The sequence below is a fragment of the Erithacus rubecula genome (genome assembly GCF_903797595.1).
Source record: "Erithacus rubecula genome assembly, chromosome: 22".
Taxonomy (NCBI): Eukaryota; Metazoa; Chordata; class Aves; order Passeriformes; family Muscicapidae; genus Erithacus; species Erithacus rubecula.
Window position 1 is genome coordinate 10,621,776 of NC_136674.1, and position 13,261 is coordinate 10,635,036.

At 42.3% G+C, this 13,261-nt stretch overlaps 2 protein-coding genes across 3 annotated transcripts in view; both read right to left on the reverse strand.

The window, feature by feature from the left end:
* The window catches only part of NSUN5 (NOP2/Sun RNA methyltransferase 5), a 95,744-nt gene that overhangs the window by 78,273 nt on the left and 4,210 nt on the right, over nucleotides 1–13,261 (reverse strand). The gene's annotated exons all lie outside the window — the stretch shown is intronic.
* Nucleotides 1–13,261, reverse strand: part of BAZ1B (bromodomain adjacent to zinc finger domain 1B) — a 42,576-nt gene that overhangs the window by 25,112 nt on the left and 4,203 nt on the right. Inside the window, exons 2-7 of one of the 2 annotated variants that reach the window (XM_079324757.1) lie at nucleotides 11,077–11,193; nucleotides 8,837–8,981; nucleotides 7,838–8,030; nucleotides 4,291–4,412; nucleotides 3,308–3,505; nucleotides 510–2,205 (exon numbers count right to left, since the gene is read on the reverse strand). In XM_079324757.1, the coding sequence (XP_079180883.1) occupies nucleotides 510–2,205; nucleotides 3,308–3,505; nucleotides 4,291–4,412; nucleotides 7,838–8,030; nucleotides 8,837–8,981; nucleotides 11,077–11,193 (2,471 nt within the window). Of the gene's footprint in view, nucleotides 1–509; nucleotides 2,206–3,307; nucleotides 3,506–4,290; nucleotides 4,413–7,831; nucleotides 8,031–8,836; nucleotides 8,982–11,076; nucleotides 11,194–13,261 lie in introns of both variants that reach the window. The other variant, XM_079324756.1, reaches the window with a different exon arrangement.

Here is a 13,261-nt window from a genome sequence, read left to right on the forward strand (position 1 = left end):
TGAGCAGACAGTTTATATTTATACACCTCCATAACTAATTCTTTAAAGCAATAAACAGTAAACTGAGATTTACTGCCCAAATCCTGATCTGGGAGAAGGGCTGCTGGCAACAACCTACCATGGGAACAGCAGCAGGGCCAGCAGCTGCAGTAGGAACTGCTTTTAGGCAGGAAATACCTCCTCTACACAAGAACCTGATGACGTTTGGACGCAAGACAAATTTTTGGCTTTCTGTTCCCAAAACAGATACTGCGTTGTCTAATCTGTGCCTACCATAATTAGAAAGGCACCGACCAAAAAACACCCACAGATAAACTAGAAGCAGGTATTGGTTTTTCTCAAATTTACAAAGTTTAAGCTGCCACAGGAATCACAGCAGTTAAATTATAAATCTCCAAGGAGCAAATCCCTTAAACCTGACAGTGCTTCTGAAAACAGGCTGTTGTCATTTTTGCCATGAAGTTGTCCACAACACACAAACACTCTACTTACTAGGTAATTTTTCTTACCTCTCATTTGTATTTCTTGTTGCTCCCTCTCCTTCTTGGCTTGAATGGCAAGAAGGCGCCTGCTCTTTACAGCACTGATCATATCATCAGCTTCAATTTCCACCCGCCGCTCTATTTTCATCATTTCGTGTTTTTTCTTTTCATTCCTTCCCATCATATGCTCTTCTTTCCCGCTCTCCTTGGTTTTGGCCACCATTTCTTTTCGCTTCTGTTTCTCTGCCCTCTTCTTGTCATTCTCCTCTTTCAGGACAGCCAGGCGCTCTTTCCACAGCTCAGCTGAAGCCTGCTGCTTGGCCTCCACGTGGTCCTGCACTGAGTAAGTCATTAGAATCCTGTGACACAGCGCTCCAAGGATCCGTAATTTCTCTTCAGGAGTCAGCTCAAAGAACTCCGATGTCTCCAGTTTCTCCAAAAACTCATCCTGCACTTCATTATCCTCAAAAGTTGCTGAATCCTTACTTTCATCAATGTTATCCGAGACCTCACTTTCCTCTTGCACATCTGACTTGCGCAGGCACAGGCGAACCAACTCTGAAGCAGAATGCAGAGTAAGTGGGATTTCAGAAAGTTTCATTCCCAGCTCAGCATAATCCTCAGCAATTTCATCCTGTAGCAGGGTCTGCAATAGGATGACCAGCACTCTGTTCAAGTACAGGAAGCCTCCCTTTTCTGCACAAAGGGCTTCCATCAGGGATACTGCTGTGATGGGATACTGAGCATCTGGCATCAATAACCCTGAGTAACAGCTCAGGAACTCCACCACCATGGCCACATCCCCAAAAAGTGTGTTGGGAAGTCCCTCTGGAGTATCAACCAGTTTAAAAGTAGGCAATACCTTCCCTTTCAGATCTTGGTCCTCAAATCGCCTCTGTTTTTCCAGTTTTTCCTTCATCTCCTTCTCTTTCCTCTCCTTTGCTCTTTGCTTCAGTTTCTCTTTCAGCTTTTCCCTTTTCTTCTTCATGTACTCCTTCCGCTGTTCCTCAGTCATGGTGGCCCATCTCTTCCTGTGCTCCAGGAGCTCGTAGCGTTTCTGTACCAACCCTCGCAAATCCTCAGGGAGACGGGCACGGTCCTCACTGGAGAGCAGCCGAGCAGTTTTGGAGATGATGCAGGAAAGAGCACTTTTTTTGTCTTCCCGGTCTTTGTTTTCTTTGTAATAAGCAATGAGATGGAGCGCTGCAGGAGGCAGGTGTTTCTGGGGCTTCCTGGAAGATCCAGGCGTGCCGCTAGAATTTCTGGGAGCCCTGGACACCTTAGTGGTACCTTTAGCCATGTCCAGAAGAGTCATTTGTTTCATTTTCATCTTGGGGGTCTTCAAACCTTTCCTAGGAGACTTTGCCTTCCCTGACGACTTCTGCCCATTCAGAACCCTTTTGCCTCTTTGCTTTTTGTCCAAGGATTTGTTGTTGCCCTTTCCTAGTTGGCCCCTCTTTGGAATGTGAAAGTTAGAAGCAAGTTTAGCAGGTGACACAATTTTCATCACCTCTTCCAGCTCCTCTTTAGGACATTTGGAGTTCTTAGAGTTTTTCACCTTCAGTGGAGAGCCAATTATAGATTTTTCCAAATGCACATGGCACCACAGGGTTGGACTCAGTGGCTGTCCCAGTGAAGATCCATCTGCTTTGGATTTCTTAGGAAGCTTTCTGTCAGGTGACCGAGAGCTCTTCCTCTTGGTTGAGGGATTGAGAGCCATATACTAAAATTAAAGAAAGAATGATTTTGTATTAATACTGAAACACAAATAAAGGTTATCTAGATCTCTTTCTGTCAATAATTTTTGCCCAAGTTTTTTTAATGCTTTTTCTAATGAAACTGCTCACTGCATTAAGGGTAGCAGGCTTCTGCAGTCATAATCTGAGTCAGAGAATGGCCTGGATTGGGAGGGATCATAAAGATCACCTTATTTCAACCCCTGCCACAGGGACAGACACCTACCTCTAGACCAGGTTGCTCCAAGCACTCTCCAACCTAGACTTAGACACTTCCAGGGATGAGACAACCACAGCTTCTCTGGGCAATCTGTGCCAAGGTCTCACCACCCCACACAAAAGAATTTTTTTCCAATATTAAATATAAACCTACTCTGTGTGAGTTTGAAGTAATTTCCCCTTGTCCTGAACAAATATTTATCTTCTAGTTTTAGAACAACACTTGATAGAGTCTATGAAAAAGTGAGTTTACTGAATGAACAAAATCGTGCTCTTTACACCAAAAGATGGATGGCACATTTCATGGTATGGCATTTAGTTCATTAATGTTGTATCTGGCTTGTTAGCACAAAGGGCTGGAAGAACCCATCCATGCCATGTGTGTACTCAGTACTAAATTTGTAGTATTTGCCATCACTCAATACAGCCCTGTACATGAACCAGGCCTCATGAAGTCACATGCATCCAGGTCTTGGGTCCAATACCTGACATTACCACAAAGATTGTAGCTCCCCCATTTTCTCTTATACCAGGAAATCATATCTTTACCTGTAGACAAGTAATGCAAACTACTGGAAAAACTAAAAGGGAGTTGCATGTCAAATTTTCAAAGCAGACCACTGTTTCAGATGTTCAAGCCATGTCACCTCTCAAAAGGTGAACCTTCCAAAGACTAGGTTTCCCTGTTCTGTTTCTCTTTGGATTTAACAGATACGTGGAATTGGCACCTGGGGACATGGTTTAGTGGCTTCATGATCTTAGGGGGCTTTTCCAACCCTAATGGTTGGAACCAGCACACTGAGGTCTCTGCCAAGACCCAAGGAATGGGTGGGAAAGCAAAGCAAGGCAAGTACTTTTAGAAATTCTTACCTTATGTGGGTCAAGCAAGAAGTCACTGAATTTACTGGGTAGGGAGTATTTCTTCACTAACTCATCCTCCACGACCCACGGGGCATTCTCACACGTGCCAGCACGTAGCGCATTGTGACGGATGAAGTACCTCAGGATCTCCTTGTTGGGAGGACGCTCTGTACGGACTAAGCTATCTGCTGGAACGTTGCTGATGATCTTGGAGATAACAAACAGACACATTGTTAATGATTAACTTCTAACCACATTATAAATACAGACCAGGATCATTGTACTGCTTCATGTCCAAAAAACTCTTCACTCATTCAAAGCTCTCTTGGAAAGACTCAAATCAAACAGAATTTGCAGAACTGAGAGACAAAGAGATTGGTAGGAGAATCAGATTGTCAAAACAGTAAAAACCATGAGTTTATGATGCAGATTTTTTGCCAAAGCCCACTGTTTTATCTCCGACCTTTCTCCAGCTTCTGCTTTCTACTGACTTTAAAGCTTTTACATATTCATGTTTGATATTTTTCCTGAGACCAGAGGAGCACCTCCACACACGGTACTCTTCAAGGTCAGCACTGCATCTCTTGTCAAATTACCAAAGAGCAGACAAAAAACACAGAGCAGTGCTGCAGCTACCCAGAGCTTCCCAAAGCACTGCCACCTCCAACTCAGAGCAGCTCGGTCAGGACAACAGCAACAACTGCCACTCATGATTTCACTCATCTCATTAACTGCACGAGCAGAGATGAGGCACTAAACAGCAACTACAATAAAGCTCTGTGACTTGGTGTATGTAGTACCAAGTGTTTCCGTGCACAAAGCCTAATTACAGATAGAAACAGCCAGGCTGGTCAGCCTCACAGACAATTATCCTGCTTCCAATGCCATGACTCTGGCAGAAAGTCCTACATTGTGCTATATAATCACTGGCAGTGATTAATTAAACTTGCATATTCATGTTGTAATAGAAAGGACTCAAGCAGAAAACTCACCTTATCTTCATTTTTCAGTTTGACATCATATTTGTGTGGCAGGAATTTAGGTGGAACCCACTTCCTTTCTTCCTTCTTCAGCGAAGTGGGAAGCTTTCGCGGAGACCTACGTGCTCGATCATCTGATAAAAAAAGGTGAGACACGATCTTATTCAGCAAAGGAAAAAAAAAAAAAGTTTAAAAAATCCAGACCACCACTGATGGGGTATCCTACTTCCTGCTATCTGTACAGCATTTGGTTAAACTAGAAAATTAGGAAAATAACTCAAACTGGATTTTAGAAATAGCCTGAGGATACAGGCTGGGAACAGAGGCCCAGACCAGCTCTGAACTAAGGCGGTAACACCTATCTTCAAGAAGTACACAGGACCATCTTCATTTAAACACATGTCTCTGCAGACAGTAAGCTGCAACCACCTATGCAAAGGTAGAAAACGTCTGTAAGATTTATGAAGGGGAGATACAATCCAATCAGTAAATCTGCTTAGGGAACTCCTATCAACAGCCCTGGCTGCCTCTGCCATGCCTTCTCTGAAATAGTTCCATGGCAGGAATCACTGATTTGGTTTTGTCTTAAGAAGAAAGCAATCTATCTCCAAATGTTTTTATGTTTGTGGCTATCATACATACAATCATGGAATAGCCCGAGTTGGAAGGGACCTTAAAGCTCATTGCATTCCACCTCCCCTCTGCCCCCTCAACCCTCACTAGATCAGAAACACCTTCCACCAGACCACCTCTCTCCAAACCCTGCCCAACCCAGCCTTGGACACTTCGAGGGATGGGGGAGAGACAGCTACTCTGGACAAACTGTGCCAGGGCCTCACCACTCTCACAGGGAAGAATTTCTTCCTAGGACTCAAAGAAAAGAATAAAGCAAGCATGAGGGATGAGAGTATCTACTAAATATATAGAGAACACAAGTAGATGTTAAACCTGAATAAAAATATAGATCTCAGAATCACATAGTAGAGCATTGAAGCTCCAGCACCATTATACTAACACGGCATAATGTCATCAAGTGACCTCTTCTTCTGTGATTTACTTTCTGACTCCACAAATAGGGATGGCTATATGGAATTCCATCAAACAGCTCGGGCGAGGAATAAGAAACTACTCTCTATTCATCCTAAAGTTAATTTTTAAAAGCCAACTTCACTTCCTGTTGCATTCCACTGTAGTAAAATATACATCCATCCCTGGAAGAGTTCAAAGCTAGGTGGATGGAGCTCTTAGGAAAAGGGTCTACTGTCCATAGCAGAGGGCTTGGAGTGAGAGGATCTTTAAGGTCCCTTCCAACACAGCTGATTCTGTGTTTCTAAAGCATCTATGTTGTGCTGTCTCCTGTATTCACTTTACTTCAGATTTTCCAGAGTAGGTTCCATGTCCAGCTCAAGTTACAGAACCTGCAGTTCACCATCAATTTTCAGGACAATCTAGCTTCTCCTCACTCCTGAGGATTTTCCAGAGTTCATTCCCAAAGCAACTAAAAATATAAAGCCACTTCAGACTGCACAAATGATTCAAAAAAGCCAATACAAAGCCTTACTTTATCTTCTGAAGGAGAGCAGACTCCTAAGCAGACAGACTACCCTTCTCTGCCCCATTTCTCCTCCAACAAAACCAGCAAGTTTGACACAAGCATTAATACAACTGCCAAGGTTTGCTCTGTCCCCCCGTGCACACACAGACACACACACTCTTACATCACAGTTATGCAGAGCTTGTTACTGCTTCCAATTACTCACTCTAGTGAGTAACTACATTCTAGTGTAGTGACTTCAGCCCACATCATGTGGTCACATGTTATTAAAACATTATTAGAGAGAAAAAGTCCTGGTCAGTGTGGCTGGGAACCCCCAGCCTCAGTGGACCCAACTCAGCATTTCCTACTTCTCCAGTATGCTGTGTAACTAAGAAATGTTACATAATTATATTAACACATTCTGGATTACTTTGTTTCAATAATGTTACTATAAGCCTATGTTCTGTTATAACCCAGAATGTAAAAGCATTAGCAATAAAATATCCTTTTAGTAACAGCATATGTACACAGAAAAGAATTATAAGAGTGCGTGTTTATTGCTTTGGTTATAACTCTGCCAGCATCTTGAGTTGGAAAATATTGAGATTCATTTTTTACAGAAAGGGGAGGACAGTCCCAGCTTGCAGAGGTAACTACACACAGGCCAGAACCAGCTGAGGGACTGAAACAAGGGCAGAGCCCTCAACCCTGCAGTATCTGATCTTGGAGTGCTGCACTGGCAATGCCCACAGCTGATGGAATACCGTGCACCAATAAACTAAGGATCATGGTAAATATTTTTTGAAACACCACATCCAAAACTGCTGCTGTAAATTTAATTACTGAGCATTTTTGAAGTAAAAGCTAATTCCCATGCCTCTTATGTAGCATCTCAAGAGAATCACCACTCAACAAAAAACCCTGTATAAATAAAGCATCATTAGCCTGTCTCCAAGCACAACCACTGTTTCCAATGATGTGTGTAAGGCCAGATAGCTTCTGAAGCATCTTTTCTTTTACTTCCTGATTATAAAGACCACTGCAATGAAATCAGAACAGCTCATAACAGTACCCATCAGAAAGAGCAGACAATTTTTAAGCTCAGATCTTGGTATAATTTATTTTCCACTCAACTTTGCTATTTGCTTGCTGGGCTAGTTTCAAGGTTTCCTCTTCCCAACATTAGAGGAGATTACACACACTCTCCCGTATGCTGGAAGTCACTATTTACAAATGCCAACAGGTTATTTATTTATGAGACTTTAAAATAAAGCTCTCCAGGTTAGAACTATATTGTGGGATTGGGGTTGGTTTGCTTGAAAACACTTTTTGCAATCTGTTTGAAAGAATCTTGTAATTCCATTTTAAGAAGTTGCACAGGATAAACTTAATGTGTTTGGTTGGTGTTTTGTTTTGTTTTCCTTTCAACAACACTTCCTCAGAGTCAATAAAAGCCTTGAACACCACTACCTAGCTCTGCATCATGGAAGAGTATATGAAAGAAGAATAAGGTTTGAAAGGACGCTTTATTTTGAACTAGGAAATAGAAACTGTCTCAACATAAGAAAACTGGGAAAAGAATAAACAAAAAATGAAAAAAACCCACTTATTTTTTATAACAACCAGGGACAAGGAGAATTAGAGCTTGTCTCTGACTCCAAAAGAACACACTTTCAAACTAGGGAGGTTTCCTCTGAGGATGAACATCGCAGCAGAACTTTGTAATTTTGAACAAACCTTGGCTGTTCCCCTCCTTTTTTTTTTTAAATACACTTGTTATACTTTAGACATCCATACATTTCATGCATTGCTTTTGGTATTACACCTTAGAATGACAATACATTTTCTGCTTTAAATCAGGCAAGAATAGATGAAAGCCAACAGCATTGATGCCCCAAAAATTCAACACTAACAAGGATAACTGTTTAGACACTCACAGCCCAGCCCCAAGATGTACATAAACTACCAACACTCACTTCCAGGTGCTACCTACTGCCATGCTGTGTCTCTACTTACTCATACCATCCCTTCTGTTGTCATCCTCCTTCAGCATAGCTTCCTTCTGGTTGTCCTGGGCTGCCTGGCTGGAGTTCTCCTTGTCACTTGATGGAGAATGACAGGCTCCGTCAGATTTCTTTTCTGAGGCCTCTTCATCAACTTTCTCCAGGGGATGTATTTTCACAACTTTTACAGGCAACATTTTCTCCTTACCAACCTGCACCAAAATATTGGAGAAGACTGAACTTGAACAAGACAGGTGAGCTACTGGGCTTTAACACTACAAGGAAGGGAAAAATACCCACTTAGACAACCTAAAAGCAAACTCCTAACCCACAGTGCTTTCCAATGCTGCCTCCTCAGCCCAAGGACACCGTATGTGCACAAGGTGCAAGTGTGTTCTCAGCAACCCCAGCTGTCCTAAACACTGGTCACATAACCCCTCCACATTTCCAAAAAGTTTTGAGTTTCATCAACAATCCTGGATTTGGAGGGAATTTTCAAATCTTTAGGGCATTTTTAGAGATTTTTAAGCTTTGACTTCAAGCTCCATTTATTTCAGACTACTGCTCCTTCTGGCAACATGTAAGGTGAAAAGATTATGACAGATGATTATTTTTAATTTCTTCTAATTAAATAATGTATTTATATATAAGCAGATCATCAAATATTTAAGTAGTATAACAATTTTATCTGTTTCTCATGCACACACAAGTATTAGTCCTTTTGCTCTTGCTATTATTCCAGGATCCTGGAATGGTTTGAGTTGGAGGGCCCTTAAAGATCATTCAGTTCCAAATCCTTGCCATAGATAGGAACATCTCTGACCAAAAGTATGGCTGAGCCACAAAACCATTTTCCATCCAAAAGCAGGTGCTGTCACTGGGATTCTCCAGAGAATAAATTTTCACATCCTTCTAGTAACTTGAATGGATAACATATTCTTTCCATCTCCTGGCTCTTTAGCTATCTGGAATTAGCCCTACACAGAAGCACGGGATAAAATAGAAAACATATCCTTACCTCAAAGTCACACTCTTCTCCCACTGCAAATTTGGTCATGATTTCCAACCAAGCTGCATCCACCAACTTTTCCAATGACACAGTGTTGTGGTGGACTATTTCCAGGACCAGTTTCTCATACCAGATAGGGAACTCCTCCTTTAAGCTGAGCAAGCACAGAAGTTTTCATTATTCAGGGAATAAAAGTTCAAATGCAAAGTACCCTCACATTTCCCAATTCCAGGAATTCCTGTTAAGAGCCAGGACACTGTCTGAGGCAGATGCTCCATTAGCATGCAAACATCCAAGGGCTTTTTGCTCTCCTCCCTTCTCCCAGCACTCCCCCAGGTGTTAGCTGGCATGAAAATCCCAATTGTCCTGTATCCCAGAAGGAATACTGTAAACACCCAGAAAGAGCAGCACTGAGTGTGAACCCTTTCATGATGGTTATTACTGTTTCTCTATTAGATACTGAACATAGATCAAGATGATGAAATTATCCTGGGGCTTGTTACTTTAAAATGTTTGTTTCCAGTAACACCAGGATTCTGATGAAGATTCAGCATTTCCTTCTCCCCCACCAGGCTGACAGTGCAGTAAAGCACAGGGGCAGGTTTACACAATCAAATTATCTTTCCAGAGAAAAATATCTTGAGTTTCACATGTTATGATCTTCAAACTTTTCCATTAAAAGAAAAGAAAGGACTGGGACATTTATTTCCCTTCTAAAAGCTAACCTCAGGTAGCTGACAGGGGCACTAAGGAATACACTGCATAAAGCCTTCTGGCTAAAAAGTAAAATCTGTTTCAAAGTTGCCATAAGGAGGAAAAAAAATACTCCATTTTTCCAAAGCACTTTCAGCTTCCCAGACTCCAGGATCTGTGGCTGAGAACCCTCAGGTATAAGTGTTGTGTTACAACTGCAATAAGCAAATGTATCCTTGTAGCAACCTATCGAAAAGAACTTTTTTATCCAGTTTAGTGTTGAGTATTAAAGCAGACAAATTGCCTGGGAAGCTTTTCATCTCATTCCAAAGAGACAAGACCAAAGTCTCATTCCACAGAATCTTTCTCCCCCCTCTCTGCCCTTAGAGAGATTATAGATAAATTTGTTATTGAGAAATTCGAGAAATCTCTCATTTCTATTTCACTGACATTTCTTAATGTTTCCAGAAGTGGTCAATCAATCCAACACAGATAACCAAAAGAAATTAGCAGTAGACCACTGGGTTTTGACTCAGGATTTTAAGCTTATGGAGCTGCCTCTGCACTGACCCTGCCCTCTCAAACAAGGCCATCAGGCAGTAAAGCCTGAAGGCAGCAGCTCTTTCTTTCTCTGAAAGAAATAAGGACTATTAGCAAATGGGCTTCTTATTTGTTGGCTTTAAGGTTGCAATTAACCACAAATCATGGTGAATTTCTCCTTAGGAGAAGGCTGTGAACTCTATGCCAACGGATCAGAAACATGAGAGAGAGTTTGAAAATAGAGAGAGGCAGCAGAAAATCCCACCTCCTAGGTGGACATTCTCCTCAATTTATCTAGGGGGAAAAAAGTCACAGAAGTCCAAGTCATCAGTTGACAGAATGGACAAATATATCACTTGTTTGGCATAACTACGATTTGGTAATCACACAGTAAATAATATGTGTTGGTTGAGACAAGGACTTGCACCTTTACAGAAAAATTCACTTCTATGACAAGGGCCATGCTGGATCTTATCCAAGGATTCCTGTGGGCTAGAAGAGGTCAGGGCCACAGCAGCCCAGAGGAACACAATCGGCATAGAGCAAGGACTCTTGTTGTTTCCAAGAAGAGCAGATTCCCCAAAATCTCACTACAACCTTTTTTTTAATTAGTGCAACAACTCTAATACAGTTTTGGAGGAAATAATTGCAAGTGTGGACCTGGCTGATCCCAAACACTTCAACCAACTTTTTTTATTCTATTTTGACTTTACATTGTTCAAGATTTGTTATGTTTTCCTCTAAAATATTCCAAATACTCCAGGGGCTTAAAAATATGCCAAGTGCCATATGCTGAACTATTTTGGTAACAAGATACAGCACTAAATAAGTAAATTACCCAATTGCATTAGTGATGGTGTAAAACTTGGACTTAATTTGCTTTCAACTCCAGAATCCCCAGATCTCCTTAAAGCTCCTTACCTCACCTCACAAACTAGCCACAAACATTTCCAAGCCCACTCTTACACCCCAACACCTAAAGAAAGGCAGCAACTCATGTCTCTTCTGGTACTTACAGCTCAGCAACCTCCTGTTCCTCCTCCCAAGCCTCTTTGTGTGTCAGCTGGCTGCTTCCTGTGCTCTTGCATGTCCAAATCCGCTCACTGTATCGCTCTAAACGTGCTTCGTACTCTCTGTACAAGTGGCAGCTCAGGAAAACAGGATTTATGCAGTGGAGAGCACAATCACCATAGTACAGAAAAGTAAAATTTAATTCAACTTTTGTGACTGGAGTGTACAAAGGCTAAAGGAGAGCCTCAGTACAGTCTAATCCTGTGACTACTGTGAGGATGCTGTGCTAAAACTCAATGTGTTGGTGCTTTCTGAGGCCAAAATGCCTGTCCTGCTCATCCTGGCACAGAAGGTTCACATCACCAATAGATCAGCTGCACTGCACAAGGAGAAGACAGGTGGCTGAAGGTTTCACAGCACTGCTAACTTACTTTTCAGCTTTTCCAGTCTGATACATTGGAAAACAGCACAATCAATGTCACAGGCACATGCAGGAAGTATAGCATGGATTGCTGTTAAATTCCTGACAGTAACTGCTGTGGCACTGCTACTACGGTGCCTTATGGTGGCGCTACAAAATCCAGATGCAAATTACCAGGCTACCCATTACCCCCAATCTTTTGAAAAAAAGAAAACAAGCAAAAAAAACGACTTAAACCATTTGAAACTGAAACCTCTAGAAAGGCCATTTTTTTCTTTGGTTTCCAAGAAGAGCATCCTTTTGCATTCAAACATGAGGATCTCTCTCATCAACCACATCACCTGCTTCATGGAATCACAGAATCCCAGAATGGTTTGGGTGAGAAGGGACTTTAAGGTCCATTTTGTTCCACCCCCCTGTCACAGGCAGGGTCTAGACTAGGTTGCTCCAAGCCCTATCCAACCTGGCCTTGAACACTTCCATGGCTTCTCTAGACAACCTGTGCCAGGGGCTCATCATCCGCACAGCAAAGAACTTCGTCCTAATATTTAATCCAAACCTATTCTCTTTTAATTTGAAACCATTCCTACTTCTCCTGTCACTTTATGCTCTTGTACAAAAAGTCCCTCTCTGTCTTTCTTATTGGCTCCCTTCAGGTGCCAACACTCCTGTGTCACAACCTGCCTCAAGGTTATGTTATTCCAAGTGGAAATACATGATTGAAGGGTGCCTGGGCAAGACACTAGGGTGCAGAGAGAATTAACCATTATGCTGTGAGCATCTGACTGCTCTCTCTGGTCCACCTGAGTGGTAATTAATGGTCAGGGTAAACAGAGAGCAGCTACTTCACACTTACTACAGACAGAAGATGCACAGGCACAATTATCAGCGTGGTGTAAATCCACACCAATTGCTCCGTGATCAAGTTGCCACATGCCCTTCTAATGGGAAGTTAAGAGGAGAAATTCTAAGAGAAGCAAGAAAAGTACCTTTTGCTTCTCCTGCATATGCTCTCCAGCAGCAAAGCCAGCATGAAGCATAAGGCACACTGGGTATAGCCACAGCTCAGCCCACTGCCACAGTCTTGTGGGAACAGCAGAATACTCTACACTCTTGCACAGGCAGAGCCACCAACCACACTAAAGCACTCAGCATGTCTCACATTCTGTCATTCAAGAACATTTTAGTGCAACTAATCTATATTTTTGTCCTTTTTAGAGACTCCTATTAGGAACTGCAACTTCAGCAAAGCAAGTTTCCTTAGATGTTTTCTCACAGTCCCAGTGTAAAGCGTAACAAGGTACAGCTGCTGCATTATGGGTCTTGATATGCAGGTAACTCACACAGACACAGCAAGTGGCACTGTGCAAGGATATTAACCAGGATCAGTCAACTCCAGAAGAGTGCCACAGCACTCCCCTTTCCTGCATCACACTGCAAAATGCAGCAGAAATCCCATGGTCTCCCAGCTTGTCCTGCTTGTGGAGTCTCCTGCTCCTCAGCAGAAGAATAGACCTGGCAAGTCATCACTCCACTATGATTCAAGACCTCTGGCCCATTCTTACTCTCCTTGGGGTTTAAAAGATGCTAAATTTTTCACAGAGACAAGAGGTTCTATGGTTCAGCAGCAGGAAGTGTGATCACTGTGGTGGAGCGGAGCCAAGGAAAAAAAATCACAGCTCACAGGGAGCTCATCTGCAAAGCCCCACCAACCAGCCCAGAAATGCCACTGTGATGCCTGTTGTAGTAATGCTGAGCTAGGAGAGAAA